The sequence below is a fragment of the Phalacrocorax aristotelis genome, chromosome 1 (assembly GCF_949628215.1).
Source record: "Phalacrocorax aristotelis chromosome 1, bGulAri2.1, whole genome shotgun sequence".
Taxonomy (NCBI): Eukaryota; Metazoa; Chordata; class Aves; order Suliformes; family Phalacrocoracidae; genus Phalacrocorax; species Phalacrocorax aristotelis.
In genome coordinates, this window is record NC_134276.1 from 26,607,266 (window position 1) to 26,632,743 (window position 25,478).

General features: G+C 35.4%; 1 protein-coding gene across 7 annotated transcripts in view; it reads left to right on the top strand.

The window, feature by feature from the left end:
• NBEA (neurobeachin) overlaps positions 1–25,478 on the top strand; it is a 507,728-nt gene that overhangs the window by 185,245 nt on the left and 297,005 nt on the right. For 6 of the 7 annotated variants that reach the window (XM_075085055.1, XM_075085072.1, XM_075085081.1 and 3 more), the window contains 3 exons: positions 481–649; positions 2,064–2,159; positions 15,331–15,769. In XM_075085055.1, coding sequence (XP_074941156.1) covers positions 481–649; positions 2,064–2,159; positions 15,331–15,769 — 704 coding nt within the window. The remainder of the gene's footprint in view (positions 1–480; positions 650–2,063; positions 2,160–15,330; positions 15,770–25,478) is intronic. The other variant, XM_075085088.1, reaches the window with a different exon arrangement.

Below are 25,478 nucleotides of genomic sequence, written 5' to 3' on the forward strand. Positions count from 1 at the left end.
CTCCTGCTGTTATATGCTATCAGAAGCTCTAATGCCTGCTTATGCCTCCAGTATTAGCTAGAAAAGCATCAGTGAGCTTAGTTTTCTCTGTGAGCAGTAGTACCCCTTACCTTCTTGTGGCAGGAGCTTTTGGAGTCTCACTCTTGGGGCAGGAAAAGTCAGTTGTCCTTGCTTTTGAGAAGCCTTGAAAGCACTCTCATAGAGTATATTCAGGCCTCTAGGCTGAAAAGCCCATTGCCGCCACAGTCCCAGAGATTTGCATAGTTGCCAAATTACCTGTAAGATTCGGTACTTAACACATGCTGTGTGCCTAGCACTCCACTGAAAATTCATTAAATTATCTACGTAATGCATTTACCTCTAGGTTAACAGATGTAACGTTTCAGAAAGGTATTATTTATAAAGCCTTGTGATGATCTTGTGTGAAGGTTCTTTGGAAATGTCCAGTATTATGATCTTGTTTCTTTTTCTCCAATGCAGGATGACAGCAAGCAGGCTCAGTTCTTAGCTTTGGCAGTGGTCTACTTTATTTCCGTTCTGATGGTCTCCAAATACCGCGATATACTAGAACCACAACGAGAAACTGCAAGATCTGGGACCCAGACAGGTAGAAATATCAGACAAGAAATAAATTCACCAACAAGTACAGGTACACTTGCTTTCTTCATATGTTATATTTCATTTTGATTTGCAGATTATTTTTTTAGAACTGTATTTATTTTACTATCAAGTATTTTTAGTGAATAGCTTAAGAACCTAATAAGAAATTACTTGCTACTTTCTTCCTCTATAGTAATTTGGTTCTTTAACATACATTGGCAGGTTTCAGTTATTCTGTCTATTCGCTCATAGGGTATAACTAATTATCATTTGCAATTTTTTATGCCTTTTTTCTTTAATTTGAAAATAATTAAAAAGAAACAGGGTGCCTGATGGAGTTAAAGCTGTAAAGTACAAGATGGTTGATCAGCACAACTTCCTGAATCTGTTATTTGTTAGTAAGAACAGATATCTTTAACTCTATACTATGAAATATATAAACAGCAAGCACAGCTGTTTGCCCATGTGAACTCCTTTTGTTTGAATGAGGAGGTTTTTGCAAGGGTAGTGGTGGAGTACTTTCTTGGAGTCCTGCTGTGTTGGTGCCTGCATTTAAAAGCCTATGGAAACAATATAATAAAAAGGAAACATTTCTATTGCCTTCTTTGACTGAACTGTTTGTGATTTTTATTAGTAGTAGTGGTTTTTACTAGCATGTGTTCTTCAGCCTGAGAGGGAGGGAGTCTGTTAGCTGTCAGAACCCGTCAGAAATTAGGGATCAAAATTTTACCCTGCTTTGTTTAAAATATTTTACATTGTCAGTTTAGTAGGTTTTTTCCAGTCTGATTGGATTGATTATAACTCTACCTTCTGTGTTGAAAGAGCTGAAAACAGTAACTGAATTCGTCCATGAAGCTCTTTATGTATGTTTTTCTTCTTGTATTGATTTTTAATTACTTTCTTCATTTATGGAGTTGCTATTTTTCGTTCTTCATAGAATTTATCTTCCAATTTGTGTCATATTTACATTTAGTCATTATCTTCTGATTCATACTGATGTTTTAATTTACTACTTATACATAATTTTTAAAGTCCCTGTGCTTGTAGGCTTTCCATTTTAAATATACTACATGAACATAGTCAGTTATGAGAAATCATAATTTTCTTGTGCCTTCCTGGTTATATGTTATGGTTCTGCACAAAGAAACTGTTAGTTTCAGTGAACTGTTTCACCCATGATTGTCTTGCCTGTGTGCGTGTGTATATATCTCTTTCTATATATATACCTATCTGTGTCTCTTTTTCCCCATGAATGTTGCTCTTGAAGTGCCCAAATAATAGGTATGCTGTTTCCTATCTCTTGATACAGAACTTGTTTTCTTCCTTTAAAAATGCATTCTTTTGTTGGTAATACCATATTTGCATGTTTCAATGAGATAGGATATCCGTCATGGATCCACAGTGGACCAGGCCACACATGAATACTAGCTGGCTCACATTTGATTCCATGATTTTCTCCACAGTTGTGGTCATACCATCTATCCCTCACCCAAGTTTGAACCATGGATTCCTTGCCAAGTTAATTCCTGAGCAGAGCTTTGCCCACTCATTTTACAAAGGTAATATTAACATCATCTCCTAACCTGTTTGGGTGTTCTTATTTAATGTAATGTAATTCAAGAACTGTGATGTAATTGTTGATAAATAAGTATACGCCTCAGGTTACATGGAGATCAGACCTGATGATACCTTTAAAACTTTAACTTCCTGCCTACATTTCTCTAGGGAATCTCTTTCCCACTTTTACTACCATTTATTAACTTTACTTATTATGAAATAAAATAAAATCTAAAAAAAAAAAGCAGTCAGGAGGAGGGAATGGATGTAGAAAATTCTAAATGCTTTCGGTTTGTGGTTATTCTGCTACAATACTAGGTCCATAAAAACAAAACCAGGCCTATTTTAGAAATATTGCATACCACATAAAGTATGTAGTACTTTTGTAGTATTCCTTTGCCCCATATCTTTTCCTGTTCTTTTGCCTTCCTTTCTCGCTTTTTTTCTTGCCTTCTTGATGGTATGTAAACCTCTGATATTGTATGTATTGTGAATTATTTTATGCCTGTTAGTTAATGTGCTGTGCTGTGCTTTTCTTGAAGGAAACTGCTTTTGTGACCAGAGCAACTATTACATGTTTTGGGCCTGATTTGTTTTGTTTGTTTGTTTGTTTGAATAGATACTGTACAAGGTAGGGAACATCTTTTTCAGATGTCATTACTTGAAAAAGAGAGCGTTACCTGAGTGTAACTTTAGACAAGTTTGCATGTATGTTTCCCCATTTATTTGCATGCACCGTGCTGCGAATACAGAAATGTAAAATAGGTTAAAAAATTTAATCAGATGAAAACGTTCTTGATGTAATTTTGAAAAATCTCAATGGGTAAAAAGATTGACTTAAAAGCCTAAGAGATTTAAAAATACATCCCATTTGTAAAGAACAGAAATAGTTAACTTCCTCCTTTAGTAATAATGCAACTTACGTTTATCATACACTGTTCTGGGAACATTATGGTAAAATACTCATTACATTAACTGAAACTACTACTATGTTAATCTGACATTTCTTAAACTTCGGTGCGTGCATGTATGTATATTATAAATTGCTTTAAATCCTAACAATTAGTAAGCAAAGGCTTGTGATTTTGATTAATAAGACTATTGTCTGCCATCCAAAGAAAAAAATTATTTCGGACCATTCAATTTTCTGAGGTAATATTCTTTGTTGTGACATAGTTACATTTGTATGATTTAATCTATTGTTGATAAAAAGAGGAATCATTTGCTCTTACTTCAGATGAGTACTACAGTACTATGTGGTATTACAGAATAAACCCCTAAAACATAAATATTAAGTAATGCTTTCTCATCTTTTTTTTTTTTTTCATTTAGAACATGTTTCTGTGTATCAGGCATAGGCTATTTTATTTTTAAGCACCTTTGCTTGAACATTGGGATTGGTTAGACTGCCTCAAACACTGTGATTTAAAGACATTCTAATTTTTATTACATTTAATACAATAAAAATAAATTATGCAACAGAAATGAGATTATATTACTATTTGTGCAAAGCTTGACATTTCATAATTTCATGTAATGGGTGGCAAAAGGAGGGGAAACAAATAAACAAATAGTTTTTCTTCTTATCCACATATAGTACATGAATAAAATATACGTAACGAAAGCAGAAAAAAAATTTAAGGAGAAATGGAAGCAGCTGTGCGAACTCACCAAAACATTTCAGATAAAGCATTTTTTAAGAATTATCTCTTCTATACTGTTGTCTAGAGAACTTGCTTTACTGTGAGTTCAAGTACAATATAGTTTTGTTTTTAAAATAGTTCAATAGAGCTATAGTAAAAGTGTGAGCACGGTACAAAAGAAAATTGTTTTGGCTTTAGAAACAAATAATTCAGTAAAGGAAATGTTATCTGTAGCTGCTTATTTTATTTGTTGACATCATCACATCCTTCAAGCTTTTAATTCTATGAGATCTCAGCCTCTATACCTAACTGCCTCACCCGTTAGAGAAGAAAAATGTTTCTGCTTTTTTATATTCTGAACCCAGTTCCTCAGTTTGGAACAACATTAACAGGAAGTGAAATGAAGAAAAATTGCCAACATTGTCAGAAGAGGCTAAAAGTCAAAACCTATTTTGTCATTTCAAGAATCTTTCATTCCAGCAGCTAAGCCAATTGGTTTCCTTTCAGTGGTCTGACATGCTTTCAGATGTTGGCAGCAAGCATATAGTATTTGAATATTATTTTAAATTTTAAGCTATTTTAACATATTATAGAGTGGTTTAATGTAGCATTTAAAAATAAATGCATATTTTAAAGCAAAATCCTATTTATTAAAAATGGATAAAAATTTAGTTGTTACATGGAAGCAAAGCCTCTATATTTTATTCATTCCATGTGACACTAAATGAATGTAAAGGATTCATCCTTTGTCAGTCAAATTCATAATAGCAAATTGTATCATTATTCTTAGAACCATACAAGACTTCTTTGGGACATATCTCTGTGAATTAATGGAGAGTGGCTGCTTGAAATAAATCTATTTTTAGTAGATGGAGTCTAATTATGTTACCAGGAAACCTGGGGGGGTGGATGGGGGGGGTGTAGGGTAGGATTAGGAGTAGGTGTATTAATGGTATTTAAGTTAAGATACTAATTTTGTTCTTACTGATGCTTCTTTTTTTTCCTTTACATGGGACGATACCTTTAGTTGAAATATATTTAAGGCTGTGTGAGACCCTACTTGTCTCAGGTACATTACAGTATGTGATTGGTGTACACTTCTTATGAGTAACTACAGTTGGTGTCAAGTGCAGGTTACAAGAGTTTTAAACATCATTGTACTTGATGTGAAACTTATAGGTTCTCATCATATACAATATTGACCTTTGCCTAGTTTATTGATGATGATATATATGAATAGAACATCGTACTGAAATAAAAGACTCTGAAGTATGCTTTGCAGGGAAATACATTCCACCTTTACTTACAAATGTTTGTAGGTGGTAAAATAAGGATTTAATGTTTCTTTTACTGCTAGTCAAATATTGTTCACAAACTGTATGTTATCTTACGGTGCTTGAAGGAGACAGGACACACCCAGGAAGGAAAAATAAACTAATGGTGCCAATGACTACCATGTAACAGTAAAAACATTTATTTCTTTATAATATTCTATACTTCTGTATTTTTATTTTCTTTCTAAGCTGATCCATGGACAGGAGAAAAGTGTGTCTCTATCCGTACATTTACTCCTTGTCATAAGTTTGTCACAAGTGCTTGGGTTTCTCCTACTAGTTTCTGAAAACTTTAAAGGGTCTGCAGTACTTCTAAAATAGTCTGGGCTTAGTCAGACAAAGAACTTGCAAAATGAAAGGAAAGCTTCCTCTTTTTTCAGTTTAGGTCATACATAGTATTACTCTTTGGAGTAATTTATTATCACAGTGTCAAGGGAAAGTAGCAGATCAGAACAATTCTGTTGCATCTGAAGGATGTGTGAGAAACACAGTCCTACAAAAGTAAATGTTGCCAGACTTGCTTCTTTCTGTTCACAGTACCAAAGAATTAGAATGAGTTAGACTCTTGGGATGTCAAATGGCTCACTTTCTCTGCATTTGTGAAAATTTTAAAATGGAGACTTTAAACCAAGAATTATTTAAATGCAAGAGTCTGTTAAGTGGTCTTATATGTTGCCTGGACTACAGACTTTTTGGTTCATCGTATTTCTTCAACTAACTGTGATGAAGAGAAGTTCTTCAACATGATTAAAATATGGAGGTCGTCTAAAGATGGGAATAGCATTAAAAATGTCTTTGCCAGAAGGGGAGAGTTGTTTTCACCTGACTAGTCAAAGATACTATCAACATTCTTTATCATTCTCACTGTCTCTCTGACTGTGGGTATTGCAGTATGACCAATAGCTCTGTACTAGATTTCCAGATTTTATCTTGAAATCATCAGTCATATGTGAGTTGTACTTTCTGGAAAATATCAGTAGTGAATCAATGTCTGAGTTAGTCATCCTAGGCTCCCTTTGTAATAGGTGGAGAGAAGTTATGGCACATTTAGGGTACAATTCATCTGGCCTGCTTTAGAGATCTACTTAAAAGAGAGATAAATTGGGTACTAGAAATCCCTATCTCTTTCCATTCACTATAGATGTCATCGTAGACCTCTGCCTTGGTCAGATTAATCGTGACTCCTTTGACTAGGCTTAACTGAACTCTAGACACAAAACTTGCTTTATGACAAAAGCTGGAATGAAATTCTTTGATCTCAGGCACTTAATCCAGTCTAATGACATTATGTGTCTTAGTAATATTCCCATCCCATAGATAGCTATATTTTCTTATATACATGTTCACAGATACATATTCTTCTTTATGAGTACTACATGTAGATGATTTGAAAGTAGGAACTTTATATCCATCTAAACAATTACATAATGTCTTCAACCTAATGATTGGCAGGCACGTTCCATTTGTACCTGGCATCTAAAAAATCTGAGCAATGTATATTATTGTCCCTCCAACAGTCCCTTATTTCTTCTCTATCCATCTAACAGTATGCAATGCCACTAATCTGCACCTTCCTCCATTGTAAAGTATTTTTGAATACTGATGTTTCATTGTATAGTTGAGGGGATTTTCAGTTTTGTTCTTTTGTTTTATAAGTATACAAGTCTCCGTTTTTGCCTGCTGAGTGCTTGAGATCCTGGAAGGAGGCTATTCCTTGCAGTCTGAAGTACTAGCAAACTCCTTTATAAAAATTTTTGCCTTTCATCTTTAGCAACATCTTCCACAAAGATCTTATGTGAGAAATCCTAGCTGTGTTGTATTTAGTAGAGAAGCAGTGCTAGAGCTTAATCTCTACTCATGGTGGTGGGACATGATTTCAAGTCCTTTGAAAAGCTTCCTTTCAAATTCAGTAGGATGAAGATAGACCCAGTAAGCAAAGCTACTTCCCGTGGAAGGCAGGCAAGCTTCTTCTGATTTCTTTTGCAGGCAAATACATTAAATTAATCTTAACACCATAGGAGGTTCAGGTGTTTGAAGGAGGGTTATCAAGAGTCTTATAAAGTTTCTAACCTAATGGCACATTCTGAAAGTGGAACTTGCCAGTTCCCACAGCCATTTTTAAGATAAAATTGTATTAGTTGAGACATCATTGGTGGTCTTTACCTTTGTCCCTTTGGTCAGCAAGAGATACCCTTGTGAACTGTGCATAAAATACTGAAATTTGCATTTCTCAAATGGCAGCAATTGGAATAGTTTAGAAAAAAATGTTTTGTTTTTGTTTGATTTCTCTGGTAAGATAGGGATATTTTCCCAAAATCGGTATGAAAATATCTCTGTTACGTCTTAAAGGTGTGGGTGTAAATCAAGTCGGAAAAATTGAGAGTAGCCCTTTCTCTTACCAGGTAGAGGGTAATCAGTACGTGTTTTGAGAGCAGAAATAACTGCTGGAATAAGACACAGGGTAAATAGAGGAGCACGATATCTTCTGTTAAGAGTAGCTAGTCAGCCTTATTATGTAAAACCAAGTTACCTCTTAAATTACAGCTACAAAGTTGAAGTAGTTTTAGCTATGGTGGTCAGGATCACTTACGATGAGTTTTCTCAGTTCTGCTCATTGTTGAAGCTGTCCTTGCTTACATTGAAGTTTTACTGGACTACTGTTTCTTTCAACAGTGCTTCTGTACCTCCAGCAGTGGAAAAGTGTGAAATAATCCTTTTTTTTTACACTGCAGCTGGCAGCCTGTTAATTACTGAGAACACAATTAATGCTAACCAAATAATGGAAAGATATTTTCAGTTGAAAATTGGTGTTTCCACTTAGCATAGTTCAGGAGTGTTTCAGAAATGAAAGCATTGCAACAGTGCAATTCACCTTGTAACATATTGTGGGAAGAAAATTGGTATGTAGCTTATCACAGCATTTTATCAAAAATGGATTGGCTTTTCAACTCCCTTGATATCATTGTCTGTGTTTTTCCCAAAGCACTGTAAATGAACAGCTTTCTTAAAGGTATGTGCTGTGGATGGACTGAAAGCTATTGGGTTTTTTTCTTGACAGAACGAACTATATTAAAATGTTGCAGAAATAGATTTTTTTTTTCTTCGAAGACAAGTAAAGTATCAAGTTTTTCTGATCTCAAAGATGTACAATAGTCTGGGTATTGTACATTGCTACACTGTTGTTTGTATTCCAAATGTAGTAGCATAGAGATTGCCAGCCTATTTTTAAACTAAATGTTTTGCATAAAGTTAGCAGTCTAACTACGCAAAGTGAACTAAAGGACTACTTTCCATTGCCTGTCAAAATATCCTTTGCCTCCACAAAATCCTGACAAAATTCATGGCTCCATCTTCCTCAAAATCTAGTTGTACATATGTTTTCAAGAAACTGAGTGAAATGTTGGATGATAATCATAAGAATCATAAAAGTAAAATTCTACTGAATTTCTGTCTGCTGCTCAGAATAATAATATTGCTTTCCTGATGAAATATATGCTGCCTCTTCCAACTGCCTCTGAGAGTACAAACATTTGAAGATCATGGGATGGTAATAAATACATCTTGGTCTAATATTTATTGCCCTTCGCCAACTACTTAGGGCATCAGAAGAGAGGTTTGCACATATATTTAATTATTAATTTACTGATCATTATGTATTCATGAAGCAGTTGTAATTTTTTTTGTAAAGTAACAGTAATTATATTCATTTGTACCAATTACAGATGTTTTTAAAGTTCTTTGATTTTGCAAAGTAGTGATTAATAGAAAACATTTTTAGTATAAATTTCATCATATCTATGGAACATACTCTGCTTCAGTGTTAACTTTTGTGGCTGAATGGAGTAACCTGGGGGACAGATTTTTTTTTTTATATTACTTTTGCAAGAAATGTCTAATCGCAAAAACATCTTTCTCAGATGTATTTCTGAGAAATTCCAAGATCATTATAGATAACTGCCAATTAATCTATTTTTTCATGATGTGTTTTTTTGAGTTTACACAAGACAAAGATAATAAATTAAAAAAATATAAACTGAGAAAAACTAGGGAAATTCACCTAGAAAAAAAAATACATATTACTGGGCTGTTCTTAATTTGCATTTGGTTCTTGTTTCAAATGTAAACAGCTGTTTTTATACTCTGAAGTTGACATTTCTTTAATACAACTTTTCATTTCCTTGAATTTATTTTATCTTAAGTCCTTTTTAGTTAATGCCTTGGTAATGCATTGTTTTAGGACTGCTGGCATTTTGTTTGGCAGCCAGGTAATCAATCAGGCTGACGTACAGATGTCTTATCTATCAAGCACCGAGTGAAAGAGGTTTGATTAGTAAGGAAAAATCGAGACATTGATTAAAGATGTTGCCTAAACAGATCAAGAGTTATGTCTGTCATAAGTGGCTCTTTTAATACTCTTTCTTTGGTCGAGGTAGAAGGAACTGCTCTGTGTGGCTGCCTGAGTCCAGGAGTGATTGTGGGGAAAGAAACAAATAAGACTTTTGAGGAATTTGAGCAAATAGAAGGAATTTCCAGTGAGCAAAAAGACATGTACTTACAGATGTCCAGCTGTAAAAAAACTGCTGGTGACTCGGTCCTCTGCCACGCAGACTCTTCATCACTTCCGCACCTTGATTTCCCCACCCTAAGTCTGTCCTGGTCCATTCCTCTCCCATTTCAGAGCCTCTCTATTATTCCTGCTCCAGAGCTACATCCTTCCTCCTCACAAATCTGCTCTGGTTAAAGGGAAACTGCCAACTTTCTGTCTTAAATCTCCTATCTCAAGATCTGCGCCCTTCCAATTGCCAAGCCACTACAGTGTCTTTCATATCTGACCTTCCCCAGTCCCCTAGTTTTCAGCTGTGCTCCCCCTGACCTCAGCCATTCATGTCAGAGCCCTGGGGTATCCCTGCTTGTGGCTTTCACTCTTCCCAGCCAGATGCTGCCGTGGCATGCATTGTACTTCCACCACTTTGTGTGCACAATTACTGGCGCTCTGTTAGACAGAAGTGCTATGATACAGTATAAACTTCCATTGCAACTCCATTCTTGGTTACTCCTTTCAATGTACTTTTAAATGAGACCCTTATTACTCTGATTCTGTCCCCACACTTAGTTCCTCATCTCAGTTTAATTGTACTGCTTCTCATATATGAAAACTAGTGGATTGATGTGCTATGAAGAATTTTTTCACTCTCTCTTTATAGCCTAGAGCTTAGGAATTGATTAGTTGGCTCTGCCACCTATGAAAGAAGCAATAATATCACTGCCTGGTTAGATTGAAAGCATTTTCAGCTTGTGGTGTACTGTCCCTGAAAGTTTGTAGAATACTACAAAGGGGTCTATAAAAGGCAGCTAATAAGGTTATTATCAATACCTTAAGACAGCTATACAGAAAACAACTCATAAATTTTCCAGTGCACGTGCAGACTGAAAGGTGGCAGCAACTCCTATATCAAGATTGCCCCAAACCTTCTGTTACGAAATGTTGCTATATTGTTTGCAGCAGAAATTTGATAATGATTTGGAATAGTGTGACTTTAAATTAAATTTTCAGCCATATTGTAAGAAGTTACAAATAATAATTTTTATACCTTTTTACTGTTGAAAGTTTTCAGCTGATTTATATCTAGTAGGGGGGTTTAACCAACTTAAAAAAAGACCATAGATATATACACACAATTTTTCCATTTTCTTTAATAGTAAATATTAAAAGCAGAATATTGTGTTGTCTATTTTTTTTTTTTTAAAGGCAAAAACGTATATGTTTACCACAGACATGAAATGTCTCATTATTTGGGTAATAAACATGGGTGGTTTTTTGTTTTTAGGCATTTGGAAGTAGTGCAAGAACTATTTAGGTAACTCAGTAGGTTAAAACAATTACAATGCACGTCATAAATCATAAGCAAACAAGATATTTTAGGGAAGGAGTGTGACGGATGGGGTCACTAGATATACAATATGTCATTTACGTAACTTAAGCCCGTATTTCTCCCGTAATGTAGTAGATGAACTCATTAGTTACAATGAAAAACAGTAAGACGAAGGCATCTGGCTTCCAACTGCCTGTTTCTGACAGGGTTAAGATCGCTAGGTCTAGTAATGTTTCTGCTTTGTCTACTGACATGGCCTTGTGCTGCAGAAAACTGATGAGGTTTGCTGAAAATTTACAGGCTTACTCTCACAACGTTCTAACATAGACAGATGCAATCAGTTCTATTTTTGCTTCTGTTCATGTTTATCATTTTGCTAAGTTGTTTCACATACTTTACATTTTTATAAAAGCATATGCAATACTGGTTTAAGATTTTTAGTAAATAACATACGGAATCAGTGTTCAGTACTGATTCTTTATTCCTGAATTCTGAAGGCTACAGAAGTGGTATGACACTGTATAAATGGACATAGAATAAAACTTGTGCATATACAGTCTTGTAACTAAAATTGCTTGGGTTTGGTGACCCATACTCAGGAGTTTATAATTTACCTAAAATTGTACTAATAATCAGGCTGATCCAGAAGGCCTTATAATAAGTCTTTTCAAACATATGTATCAGAATTTCACAAATACTAATTTACTAGTATTCTTATTTGAGATGCAATTATTAATCAGTTTTATCTGTTCTGAATTTATTTTGCTTTGATTTACAAAAAATTAATTGGACCTTTTAAACCCTTATTCATTTAACTTACTTGAGGTTTCAAAAATGAGATTTAAAGCATTGGGTTTAGGTAGTTCTTTAAGATTTTTATTCATGGTGATAGATCAGACTAAGCTTAATTGACTTAGTGCAGTGTATTTATATAGATACTGGAGACACAGTAAGAAAAGCAAAGATACAAGTCTGCTTTCTGTGGAAATTAAGTATCCATACACTTACCTGTATATAGAATAACTTCTCTTGGTATTTTTTCCTAAACCATTTTAATCAGTGTTATGTATTTTATAGTATGTCATATCTGAACTCTATAACCACAAATTTAATTTTCCTTCAATTTTCAACTTCAGATGGTGCAATCCTTTAGGCATTTTATTCTCATTTGGGAACAAAGGAACAAGGTACCTGCAGAGTAATTAAGTACAGTCCTATTTATAGAGTCTTGAAATTAGTTCTGATTTTTAAACTTGTTACTCTAACTGGAAGACTATTCCAGAACATTAATTCCATGGTGATGCTGTCACTTCTCAATCTAAATGTATTCCTGGTGAGTTTGCACTCAGTTTTTCTCATGCCAACTCTTCCATTTAGCTTAAATCCTTTTTCTGGAGTTTGCACCCTGAAGACATATGTATAATAGCTGTTGTATACCCTCTCAGTATTAGTTTGGCCAGACTATATCAGCTAAACTCTTTTTTTTTTTCTGCAAGTTGATCACTGTGGATCTCCATAGAGGCACATACATCTTCCTCAAATATAACAGCATACAGGGTATCCCATAATGAACCCTACCAAAGCCTTCTCTAATGCCATTAATACTTAACTGTTGCAGGAGCTATTTCTTCAGAGAAGTCTGGAATCAAACTTGCCTTTTCTGTGGCAGTGTTGTATTGGTAACTGAATAGTTACCAGTGATTGATCTATGCAGGTCTTTCTCTTTAGTCGTTTCCAGTTGATGAATTCCAGTTGTTATGGGAATCTCTGTGTTAGTCACTGGATGCATAGTTTTTCGCTATTAAGTGTAATTTGCAGTTCTGTCATAATGCCTTCTTATAATCATCCTTCTGTGCATCAGTTGTACCCTGTAACTTTGTCATCAGCAAATTTCACCAGATGTTTTTACTTTTTCACCTCAAACCTTTATTGATGTTTTAAACGTGATAACTCCCATGGTAGTTTTCCTCAGAATGATGTTTTTTCTTTTGAAACTCTTTGATTGCTGCTTCTTAGCCAGTTTCATTTCCCACCCTCTGTTAATTTTCAGGTTCTCCTGACTAAATAACTATCTGTTGTGACAACCCCAGCTTTACTGAATTTTATTACATTGGCCCTTATTTTCTTTGAGCAATAAATATTTTAGCAAAGCCATTTCGTAATCTGTCTTGTTCCATCGCATTACTATTCTTTACTCCACAACAAATCCTGAAATCCTGTTTACTGTTGAAAGCTTGTAGTTGTCCAGTTCATTTTTTTACCTTCTTAAAAAGAGAAACCATGTGTGGTTTTCTCCAGTTGTATGTTGCTATCTCCACTTACTTTTTTGGCAAAAGTACTTGCTACTACAACAGTAATTTCATAGACTGTTTCTTTCAAAATTGGCTTGAAATCAGCTCATTCCCATAATTTTAATCCATTAAAATCTTTCTTCTGGTTTAGTTAGGGTATTTGAACTTCCACAACTGAATCTCCATTAGCTTTCCTGTATTTAGTTTTGTGTTCAGCATTGTCGACCTTAATGAAAATTGAGGTAGGTGTACTCTAGCTTTGCCATATAGTGAACCATCTTTTTTCCATGTTCTCTTTTCATTTGCATAATAATGGAGCCTTATGCTATTTTACTTACCATTCATTACAAGGACAACAATCTGCTTGACTGGCAGTCCAGTCCTACTCTTCCCTTCATTTGAGAAGTGTCGCCTTTGTGTGGATGAACTTTAAAGAGACAAACAAGCAGAAAATTCATTAGGATCATTCTGCAGATCAGATGTCCTCCTGTGCCAAATATAGGCAGTACTAAGTAGATACGGATTTTTTTACTTCCTGGCCCAGCAGATGCTAAATGCATTTTATGCAGCTCATAAATCCAGTTTCTACTTCCTGCTTCACAAAGCAGGGCTCATATCTATTTGATAAGATGTGTTTAAGGCACTTAGGAGAAAGAAAAGAAGGAAGTGGCTTCAGCATTTATGGCTGTTAAAAGAAGAAATTTTTCTGCTTTGTATTTTTAAAAGCCTTTTCTGTTCTATCTGTATCTGTTTGCTAATACTTGTACACATGAAGAGGTTTACGCTACCATTAGTTCAAACGCATAAATAATCTCATATAGAATTCTTTATGTGCACATGCATACACACACACTTATGCCCATGTGGTAAATATGTAGATATTTTATGCCTGACTGTATCAAACAATTGGTAATAAGTTGTGTGATTTTTATTAAAGTTACATTGCTGAAGCACCATTTGTTTGGAATAGTCAGAAGGGCAGAGCTTTATCTGCGTAAGTAAAATATTTTCCATAACATCTAAACTGTTTGAACCATCGAGGAAAAAAAAAGTTCCTATTTCTTACATAGGCCAGCTATATTTTATAATCAAGACAAGTGATCCAATGAAAATGAGGTAGTTTGAAAATAAATTAAAAAATCATTTTGAGTGCAAACTTTTTGTCATTAAAAATAGCTACAGTCTGTTGCACTAAAAAATGTAACCAAAAAGGTGAATATGGAAGTTATTTACAACTCTAGCTAACTTTCCACTAAGATTAGCAAATTATTCTTATTTAATTAAGTTGTGTCTGTTTCACTGAAGTAGCTAATAGAGGTATGCTTTTCTCAGTTACAAGATGTTGTAGAGTCCGTTTCAGTCTGGAAACATTCCAAACTCAACAGATTTCACTTGCCCATCTCTATAAAGCTGTGTTTATTTTGTTCTTAACATGTGCCTGAATTACAGAATTTTACCTGTTGTGGGGAAGGGGGAGTCGTCTTTTCATTTGTGTAAAAATAAATTTATATTCAGTGTAATGATATATGTGTAAAAATGTGTATAATACACATTTTAAACAAAAGACAAAGCAAACAAAAGGTCTAGCAGTTTTCTTTTGAATGCAAGCTTAATATTTACCGACAGCAATAAGAAGACTACATTTACTATAAAAGCGTAAGTCATGACATTTTTCTCTTCCAGTAGTCTCACAGATCATACAGATATGTAGTTGATAGGTTATAATTTTTAATGTTGTTTCTGCTGGCAGTATTTTGCTGTTTGATTACTGTGTGAGTAGTGGACTGTAATTTCTAAATGTCACTGAGCTTGCATAATGCAACTTTGGGCTCCCTCTTCCAAGCATTTATATATGCCAAACAGCTCTTGAAAGCAAAATGTTTTGTATGTAAAATAAGTTTTAAAGTTTAAACCACTAAGATCTGTGGGCTTTCTAACACATTTCTGTCTTGTAAAACCTTATGGTCGTATTTTTAACAACAAAAAACAAACTAGGTTATAAATATTGTTCATAATCTCTGTTTCACTGCAGAGACACCAACTGTATTTCCAGAAAATATCAAAGATAAAGAAACACCCACACCAGTTGAAGATATTCAGCTGGAAAGCTCTATTCCTCATACAGATTCTGGAATTGGAGATGAACAGATGCCCAATATTTTGAATGGGACAGACTTGGAGACCAGCACAGGCCCTGATGCTATGAGCGAGCTATTGTCTACTTTGTCTTCAGAAGTGAAGAAATCTCAGGAGAGCTTAACGGAAAGCCCCAGTGAAATCCTGAAGCCCGCATCATCAATATCTAGCATCAGCCAAAGTAAAGGCATCAATGTCAAGGAAATACTGAAAAGTCTGGTGGCAGCCCCCGTTGAAATTGCAGAATGTGGTCCGGATCCTATCCCCTACCCAGATCCTGCACTGAAGAGAGAAGCTCAGGCTATTCTTCCCATGCAGTTCCACTCATTTGACAGGTATATGGCTGGATTCATTATTTTATATTGATGTAATTCAGAAGTTTGAAGGACTTTTTTTTTTTTTCAAACGTGGTTATTCTTCTATTGGTTTGTATTAGACTATGTGAAAAAACAGCTGCATTACTTCTCCTTTTCTGTATTAACAAGGTGGACGGTATAGTATAGACAAAAGTAATTCACCTTGTTTTTCTCTGTCAGCAGTGAATAAAACTCTACAAGGTACTTGGAAAACAAGCCTGTTGTAAAGAAATGTTTTTGCAATAAAATCTTTTTTCCTTTAAAACAGCCTTTTAGTGAGGAGGAGGGGTAATATCTGCTGATACAGAACAGACTGCAGAAATTCAGCTGAATATTCTTTCAAAGGCTTAAATCTTAATTGGATCCATCATTGCACTGTTTTCTCGTACTGAAATGCTTCGACCATGGCAAATTGTTTGCATGGTCATGGTGGAAACCAGTTTCCTTTTAGGTCTTTAAACAGCAAATATGCTCAAAAGTCAGTGTTTAAAAATAAACTGCTGAACATTTCCACAGAGAGTCCTTTGTCTTTTTAGGCTGTAGCTTGCTAGCTTCTAATGAATATACTTTTCTTTAAATGTCCAGTCCATCTCAGTTATCCTGAACACAGAAGTTGTGATAGGATGTGCAAATGACAACATCCTTCCAGAAGAAGGGTAACCTGATCCATTGTGGGTTCAATCTTAATGTGTGCAAAGAGGTAACTCGTACGAGTGTTTGCGTGCTTACATTTTGCAGTATGACAAGATCCATGTAGTTTCTTCATAAAATGTTTTTAAGAAGTAAAAAATGGAATCAAGACTTAACTCAAAGATAAGGTTAAACATGTCTCAAAGCTTTAAGCAAAGTTGTAGAAATAGATTAGTTCATCGTGCAGGTACAAGAACCAAAATTCTGGAGGAAATAAAAAATAAACAAGAAAACAGCTATGTTATGATTTATGAGAAAAAAATCCATCTGCATTTACAGAGACCTGAAAAAATGTCAGAAATGTCTTCAATAAAGTCTTAAGAAAAACAGTATGATATCACTGTTTTCAGCATAATGTGAACAGTAAAGTGCAAGAAGACAGATGAGAATTTTAGATTAAAAGTGAAGAAACACTTTTTCATTATGAATTCCATAGAAAAGATGATGCCGTTTTGTCTGTATATATGTATTAGTTCTGAGGCTGCTTTGCTGAAATAATTCAATAAACAGATAGCATCTGTTGTAACAAAGAAGATTGGATCAAGATAGGAAAATTGAAATGTGCTTTAGAAGCAATAATATATCCCTTTGTAATAATATTTTAGGTCTTAAGGCCATTCCAGAGAAAGGTCACTTAGCAACTATTTCATTGAGAGGATATTGTTTTGTTCATCAATCTGCATGTTTCGATTTTAGAGTGATTTCAGTGAAAAATATTTTTTCCTATACAGTTAGGGATTTTTCCTTATCCTCTGTGAGGAACCATCATATTCCAAAATGCATTCTTGTATGTTAAGCAGTACAAAAATTTGTGCTACATGTAGAATTAATAGCACCTAACTGTAAACACCAAAAGATTCCTGTAGATTTCTACCTGGGTCAATTAAGAAAAATCATTCAGAGGGTTGTTGTTAATTCACAAAATGCTAGACACCTAAATTAAAATGGAGCGTATCACCTCATAAGATGTCTTTGTCATCGTCAGAGGGAACTTAACATCAGATGGTTGAAGAGATGAGTTTTATTCTGCATTTCGAAATTATAGCTTTATAAGAAAGCATTAAAAACTGTAAAGGGCTGCAGTAGGTTGGCCATAACCTGTATTTAGTGTGAGCACCTCCATTACATGATTCTTGCAACAATGTGACTGTACATTTTGAACATCATTATTAGTGGTTGCTAATATAGAATTATGGAATTATTTGAGAGGTGCTTCACATCTAGAGCTTATGGATTTTGATGGGCATTTCATACTTAATAAGTTTGCTTAGGAGCTAGAAGGTTTAGTGTTTTGGTTTCTCCCTGTCCTCTTACCCTCCTTACCAAGTTGCTATTCCATGCTTTCCTGTACAAAGAGTACAGCTGTGTTTGTGTCTTCATAGCATAGGTTGTGCAATGTCAGCCTTTGGCATTGTTTACTTCTTCAGGATAAAAAGTAGTAATAGTTGAAGCTTAGGCAAAAGAAGACCCATTTACATAATCTTGGAAGAAATATTTTGTTTGTCTTAAATAGATGATCCTGCTATCTGATTTAGGTGAGTGAGGTAGGTCATGCTTTTTAATACAACCAACAACTATGAAGGGAAAATTGGCAGGTTCAGTTAGGTCTCAGCAGGGTCAGGAAGTATTAGAATCTAACCCAGGTCAGGAAGGGTTAGATTCTTTCCTCCAACTAAATGGATGTTATTGAACTGTGGGCATCTTGATGATAATACTGATGTTCTTAGCCCACAGCACCTCAACTGGCTGGTTGCACTTCATGGCTGCATTACTGAATGATGACCACTGTTCAGGCAAATACTACTTCATGCAGCTTGCTCATATTCCGGAGTACTGGCGTGATCGCTGTGGCAATCTTTGGAGGCAAAAGATGGGTGGTGTTGTCACTTTTCTTTTACAAATTACAAAGGAGGAGCAGATTGAGATCCTGACCCTATAAGTTTTCAGGGGGGGGCGAAACAAAGGTTAGGGGGGGAATAAACCTTGAATAGTATATTGACATAATATTAGAATTAATTGAAGTATTAACTGAGAAAGCAACTTGAATTTTAGCTGCTTGTGATTTATGAATATTTCGTGTTGCCTGTAATATCCCAATTACTGAAAAACTGAAAAAAATTGCAGTGTGATTGTTTTTCCATACTTGCTCAGGTAAATGTAACTGCATTTACTGATATAAAATGACAATTAACTAATAGATACTGAATATCTTTTAAAAGCCAATACTATGCCAGTGGGACATATTTCTGTAGGATCTTCTGTTGCTGTAGTTTATGCAGCTTTTGGTACTTCACAGAGCAATGTGGCTATTGGTCGTGTTTATTCCTTCTGGGGAGAATCATGAGCAATGGAGTGTATTGTTTTGTCATGTTTTATTTGTTTCAGTTTTTATAAAAAATACATAGTGATTCCATATTTGTAAGCAAATTGAGGTTAGAGATATATTTTTCACTTTAATCAAAAGATATTCTTAGGCCTTGTGAGGCTAGACTTATTTTATTTTTTGCATTTGGATGGCTGAGTGCCTTGTAAAAAGAAGAGTTGAGGTAATAAATAATAGAAAAATAACAGTATCTTTGTTGTTTTAAAGATATTTCTTTAACCGTAATCACTGACCTTACATTGCAGGTAAATGCCATATAACGCAAACTCCTGTAAATAGAATTGAAGTTAAGAATTCTATGTTATCATTTAATGTGATGTGTTTTGCTCTGCATGTTCTTCTAATTGTACCTTGCTAATATGTTCATAAGAGTCATTGTGTAATAGGTTACAGTGTATTCATCCACAGAATTTGTGCAGTTATAAATGAAATATAAAAGCAGAAAATGTGTCCAACATGTTTTATCAAACAGGACTTGTGTGTAGTTAATGTATGCAGCAGTTCAAGTACGATCGAATGTAAATGATGAGGTGATATTGATGAAAGGAGGGGATTGAGGTCTCGGGGGGCGCTGATGACGGATTGAACAGAAGCGGCCTTGCACCGCACGTAACTCAAGTCTGTCGTCTTCACCGCTCAAAGCCGTAATGGGAGGTGGCAGTCTGAAATGAGTTGCCACGGCAAAGAGTATTATTTTTGAAATGCTTTCACACAAATCACTAGGCCCTGCATACAACTTAGTTTCATGCTTTAATGTCATCAGGAGGCACAAATTGGTGTGTCTAATTGTTTGCCACCTGCCAGCAAAATGAGCTGCCAGCCAGCCAGACGGGTTTGATTGTCTGTCAGCTCTTCAATAGATTGAGAGTGACAACATCAAAAATTTCACTTCAAACTCTGAAGCTTTGAGCAGCTTTTCAGAGACCTCTTCCCCACAAGTGCTTCTGGACAACTGCATTTTTCAATTAGTTTTCAATATATCGCTGCCTTCTGCCTCATCTGTCTTAAGGTAGCTGTAATTACATTATGAGCTATATAAACAGATTTCTGGGACACTACAGCCTGGATCCTCAAAGTTATGACATGTCTGTTAACGTCAGACTGAATTCCTTGAAAATGGCATCCAGGATGACATTTTTTGAAGCAAACACAAAGGGTTATTTCACCTAGATTTGCAACTAATGGAGCATAACTCATCAATAATTCCTTTTTGCTTTCTCATCTTTTGTCTGACAAAAATCAGTCCCTGTTATTGATTTTTAGGGTTTGGGCATTTCTTGTTTCTGTTTTTTTGTCTATTTGAATTTGTCCCACTAGATGCAGCCTAGACCATTAACATTTGTGAATTTATTTGTGATTCCACCCAATACTGCATTCTGAAGCTTACATTTGTTCCATTCTACTTTTTTCCAGTGGAGAGTTTTTAGAGGGGAGCGATTATCGAAATTGAGAATGCTCCTGCTTTTGTGTCTCATTTATTATTTTTTCAAAGTGAGGTAATTTAGATACATTTTCTATACTTAGCAGAATTATTTCAATAGGAAGTATGCTTGCATAAGCAGAAAATCTTGAGTTCCTGGAAATGAGAAGATCAGTTACTTTTGCTGCTATTCGCTTTTAATCCATTATCACTTCAAAAATTGGAATACTATGGGTTTGCATAGTTTAAATGCCCAACAAAGTCTTTACAAGCATATTTTGAAATGTTTTGAAGGGGACACTTTAGACATATTTTAGTCTTGGTTTTCAGTTCTGTTTTTTTCCCCCTATAGAAGGTCCTTGGGGCCAGTTTTAAATGTATTTATATCCTAGAAAAGGTGGACATCTTGTGAAATCCAATCAGGACTGATACATGCCCTGCCAGTTAGTACAGAAAAAGAAGGTCTTCAAAAAGTATGTTCAGATAAAATTCTATGTTTTATGTGTGCAGGCTATATTTAGAAGTACTATTCAGATTATCTAGGTGTTTTATTAGAATAAACATTTTCTTTTCGGGTTTTTTTTTTTACTGATTGGCAGAGTGGGAAATAGACAAGAACTGTGAGACAAGATGCACTGAAGGCTCAGATAGAGAAGTTCAGTATTTGTCTGTTTTATTATTGGCCATCTTTGCGAGACCATTGATATGCACTGATGTCCACAGTCAGTTTTATAAAATAGCTACATTAGGAGATTATATTCCTGTTAAAGTCATTAGATTCTCCAAAAGATAATTGCTGATGACTTTGGGTATCACAGTAGTTTGTGAATAAGTGAATGAAAAAATTAATCAGTAATGTGTGAATTAAGTGACTCATCTGGGGTTCCAGTTCACTCTCAAAAATTTTCCTGATCTTTGCGCACTGGAGATTGTGGTCCAAAGGAAAGATTTGAGAGCTTCTCTCTCTAGAATATCTTTTCTAAGGCAGCAGTCAAAATACAATCCAGAGAATGGGAGGTGTGATTTCAGATCTTGTTAGACAGAGAAGGGAGCTGAAGTCGCATTGTCTGTATTCCCAGAGAGTGTCTTAAGCACTCATTTACTAAATAAAATGGGGGACAAGGTGGAAGCGCACCTCCATCTCAGCTCTTCATTTGAACAACTTCATCTCAAATTTATTAATATGTTCAAGTCAACAAATATTGAGTATATTAAACCTCAAATTTTTCATCAAGCTTTAATCACCCTCTTGGCTGTCATTTAGCAATTTGTACACAGACAGCTCTTTCAAAACTCTTCTTATAACCTGTGTGATGTGTGTCTTTTCATATACCATATGCATGGAACTGTAGCTGTATCTCAACTGAAGCTTTATGTATTTTTTATCAGAAGAAACCAGCATCTCTCTGTTCTTTAATGTGATTCACTGGATATACAGCTGCAAATTATACTGGATTTTTCTCTTACTTTTTTTATCCTAATAGGTCACTGTAAAATCACTATTACAGCTGTTTTGACTTTTACAGGACTGAGGCTTTTTAACTCTTGCTTTTTTGGATTATTTTGCATCACATATGCAGGATTAGGTTCCTCACCCATCCTCAGTCTATACCTCATACTGTTTGGGTTGGTTTTTTTTTTACTTTATTCAGTTATGTTTCTGGCATTTAATACATGACATTTTCACTTATAGTCTATTCACATTCTTCAGACTGATTAAATTTCCAATTTCTCCATTCAGCCAAGACCTTTCATTTTTCTTGATAGTTAGCTTTTTAATATCTTAGAGTTTTTCCTTGTTTCCTGTCAATATTTTAGATTATTTTAGATGCTTCAGATAATTTATCCTGAATGCAAAGGAGATACTATTGACTGGGAATCAGGGGTAAATACTCACTCTCTTGCTTTATCTGAAAGCAAAGATCAATGATCTTCATCTCCTTGTCCTTAGACTACACCTGAGATGATTCCCTTTCTTCTATTTAGAAACAAGAAATCTCTATTTAGTAGATGAAAATTTTTTGTCCTTTGAGATTTGGATATTTTGATGAATGTATGGTATCAAATGATTGAAAGAATCCATAGTAACTGGACAATCAGCACTAAGGTTTCATTTGCATAAGTCTCAAAGATTATATACTTCTGTGAGCCTTCCATAACTCTTCAGTATACCTCACATTTTTTTAATCCAGTTTTTCTTCTCCATGACTGTTGACTGAGTTTCGTCCTTGATTTCAGATGAATCTTATCTTAAAGCAGCCAGCCTAACAGAAGGTTGTCTAAAGCAGGATTCAAAATGTGTTGTTAGTACATGCTAACGATCACTTGTAACAGACTCAAATCACAATCTAGGGCTGAAATCTAAAAGAATAGTGAGTAATCAGCAATACACATTTCATAAGGGACTGGACATGTCTGTAGGTATGGAGAATATGAATACCTTTCAGAGAAGAAATACTAAGCTGTCTTTTCAGAGGTTAAATTAATCTAACTGTAGGAACAAGATAAAATGTAATATAGCAGACAAATTGTCCCCCATTTTCTTCTGTTATTTCCTCTGAAACGTCTGGCAGAAGTTGCTGTTTGACACAGAGTACTTCTGTGAAAAATCTGCCTGAAGTCTGTACTGCATTTTGAAGAGCACTTCTTGAAAATGCTCATGCTTTCTGCTGCTGTGGGGGAGGAAGGGAGGAGCAAGAATATTAATTCAGCCTTAAGAGGTTTCACATATCCCAGAAGAGTATAAAGTGATTCTAATTTAATTGCTGCTGTTCAGATAAGTAGCACAAGACATCCAGTGTTGGAGGCTTATTTCTGACCTCTTGATTGACCAGAGTGATTAGGTTGGAAGGCCTTAAGATTTTAAAATGGAGAAGAGGTACAGAATGTGGATCACAGAGATAGAAACAGAAAATATAGTGCTGCATAACCTGATTTGTCTGTCATCAGGAAAATTAATTTGAGAAAGTATTTTTTTAATTTCCATTTTCTCTTTTTGCAGTTCAACTTGTTGACGGTATTATTTTCTATCTAGTTATTTGATGCAAATTCCTAAAACCCAGAAGGATCCTGTAGCCATTTGCTGAAGTTATTTAATGAACCAGCAATGCACAAGTGGTGTGCAGGATGAACCAGCAACACTCATCTTAAACATAATGCGAATTCTGATGACTGCAGGAGTAGATTTACTATTTGAAAAGGACACTCACTGAGCGACAAAATGGTGACTAGTATTCACAATTCTTTTCAGAATTGTAAACTATTGATGAACAGAGACATAAAATGAGTTGCTACAGCAAATTACTGCTAAGCTTTTGTTGACTAAATAATTGATGATTATTTGGGACCATGATGATGTGATTCAGAAAAATGTGGACCACTTTGGAATGTTTTGGAAGTCTGAAATATGTTTTACAAAACAAAGCCTAAAATGCAATGGTGGAAGTGTATGTAACCTTTTCTTCTACTCTGTAGACTTCTCTTCCTCAATGAAAGGAATACCTGAATGTGCTGTTGGAGTGGTTTGGCTGGTTGAAAGGGTTTTTTTCACTTGAGAGTGGTCGGTGATCCTCTTTTGCCTTTCTTGTTCTGCGGTTCCTCTGATTGTTTTGCACATTTTTTACCACTCCACTCTGTTATTCATACAGTTTTTCAGTCTTCTTCATCTGGATGTCATTCTGTATTCACTTGCTGTATTTTGTTTTATCAGTAAGAATAAGACGTTTTTGCAAGGTCACTGTGTATGGCATGTCAGAAAGCTGCATTTCCTTTCCGTCTGGGATGATAGTCTCACTGATTTTGCTTATTCTTATGGTAGAGAGGTTTCTCTTGGTGTTTCTTGATAATTTGTCACTCAATAACACCTGACCTGTCTTAATGTTGTGATTCAGACCTACAAAATAATGGCAACCATATGTAGAGCATTAGTATATGTGGGATCTGGGCAAGATTGTCCTTTCTTGCTATGGAAGCTGAGCTTTAGTCTTTGACTGCACTCTTAAGAAAAGAGTCTTTGCCTTTACAGGGGGCCAGTACATTTGAGGTTTGGACTAGATGACCGTACCAGGGTCCCTTCCAACCCAAACTATTCTACTATTCTATTATGTCTGAGAAGTGAAGCTGACATACATGGTCTTTGCTATGGAAAGTTAGGTGATCTTTTAGATATTCTGAAAGAGCACTGAGCTGTCTGAAGATAAGGAGGAAGACCTTGAATTTAGCTTCATCTTCTTTGGAAAAGTAGCAGCAAAGTAGTATTTTTGCATCAATTGTATCAGCAATTTAGCAGGTACCAATATCAGACCTTACATGGAGGGAAAAATTATTTTACCTAAAACCCAAAACAAAACAGATCTCACTCACACTGTCTCATATTTGCGAACACTAAAATGGGTGCGTGTCTAAGGAGTCTGTCCAGCAGTCAGGCACCATCCATGTTTGTCCTGATGCCGTGAAAAGCCGAAATAAAGGACTCAACAGTCTGAATGACTATTAAGCAGGTATTCTTTATTGCAGTGCTGGATGCACAGGGGATCACTCCTCCTAATGTGTGCGCCCGCACAGGGTTAATTGCGTAACTTATACAAGCTCTACATACATATTCATGAGTTTTCTGAGAAAAGAGATATTCATTATTTTCCGAGAACTCATTATCATATGCAAATGTCCTTTGCGCATGCCTGTTGGTGTCTCCAGGTGGTCGTCAGGGGTCTCTGGATGAAGGATACTCTCTTCCTCACTGTGTCCTCCAGTTAACTTTTGCTTTCACGCGAACTCGGTTCTGAGATCACATATATACTGTCCTTGAGGGTTGGTCTGCTCTGGTGTGGTGTTTAGTCTGCAGCTCCTTATCCTTATGGTTCTGTACACCTGCTTTTTTAAGGTCAAATGTTGTCATCATAAATTTTTGTTTAGGTGCTTCTTGTCTTGAAGCCTTTCTGACTCCCCCAAAGCAAAAAGTTTTAGCCACAACAGCTCTAACTCTGTCAGTCCAAATGCTAGGTCCAGGATCTGCTGCAAAGACATGGAGAGCATGGGACACCAGCTCTCAAGTCTTCCTCACATCTCCTGGGTTCTTCATAGGTTGTCAACTATTTTCAGGTTTTGGATATGTCTTTTTTTACACTTATGGAGCTGCCAACAGTCTCTCTGTTCTTCCCCACCTCTTTGAGTCATCACCATTCACTGTTTTTGTC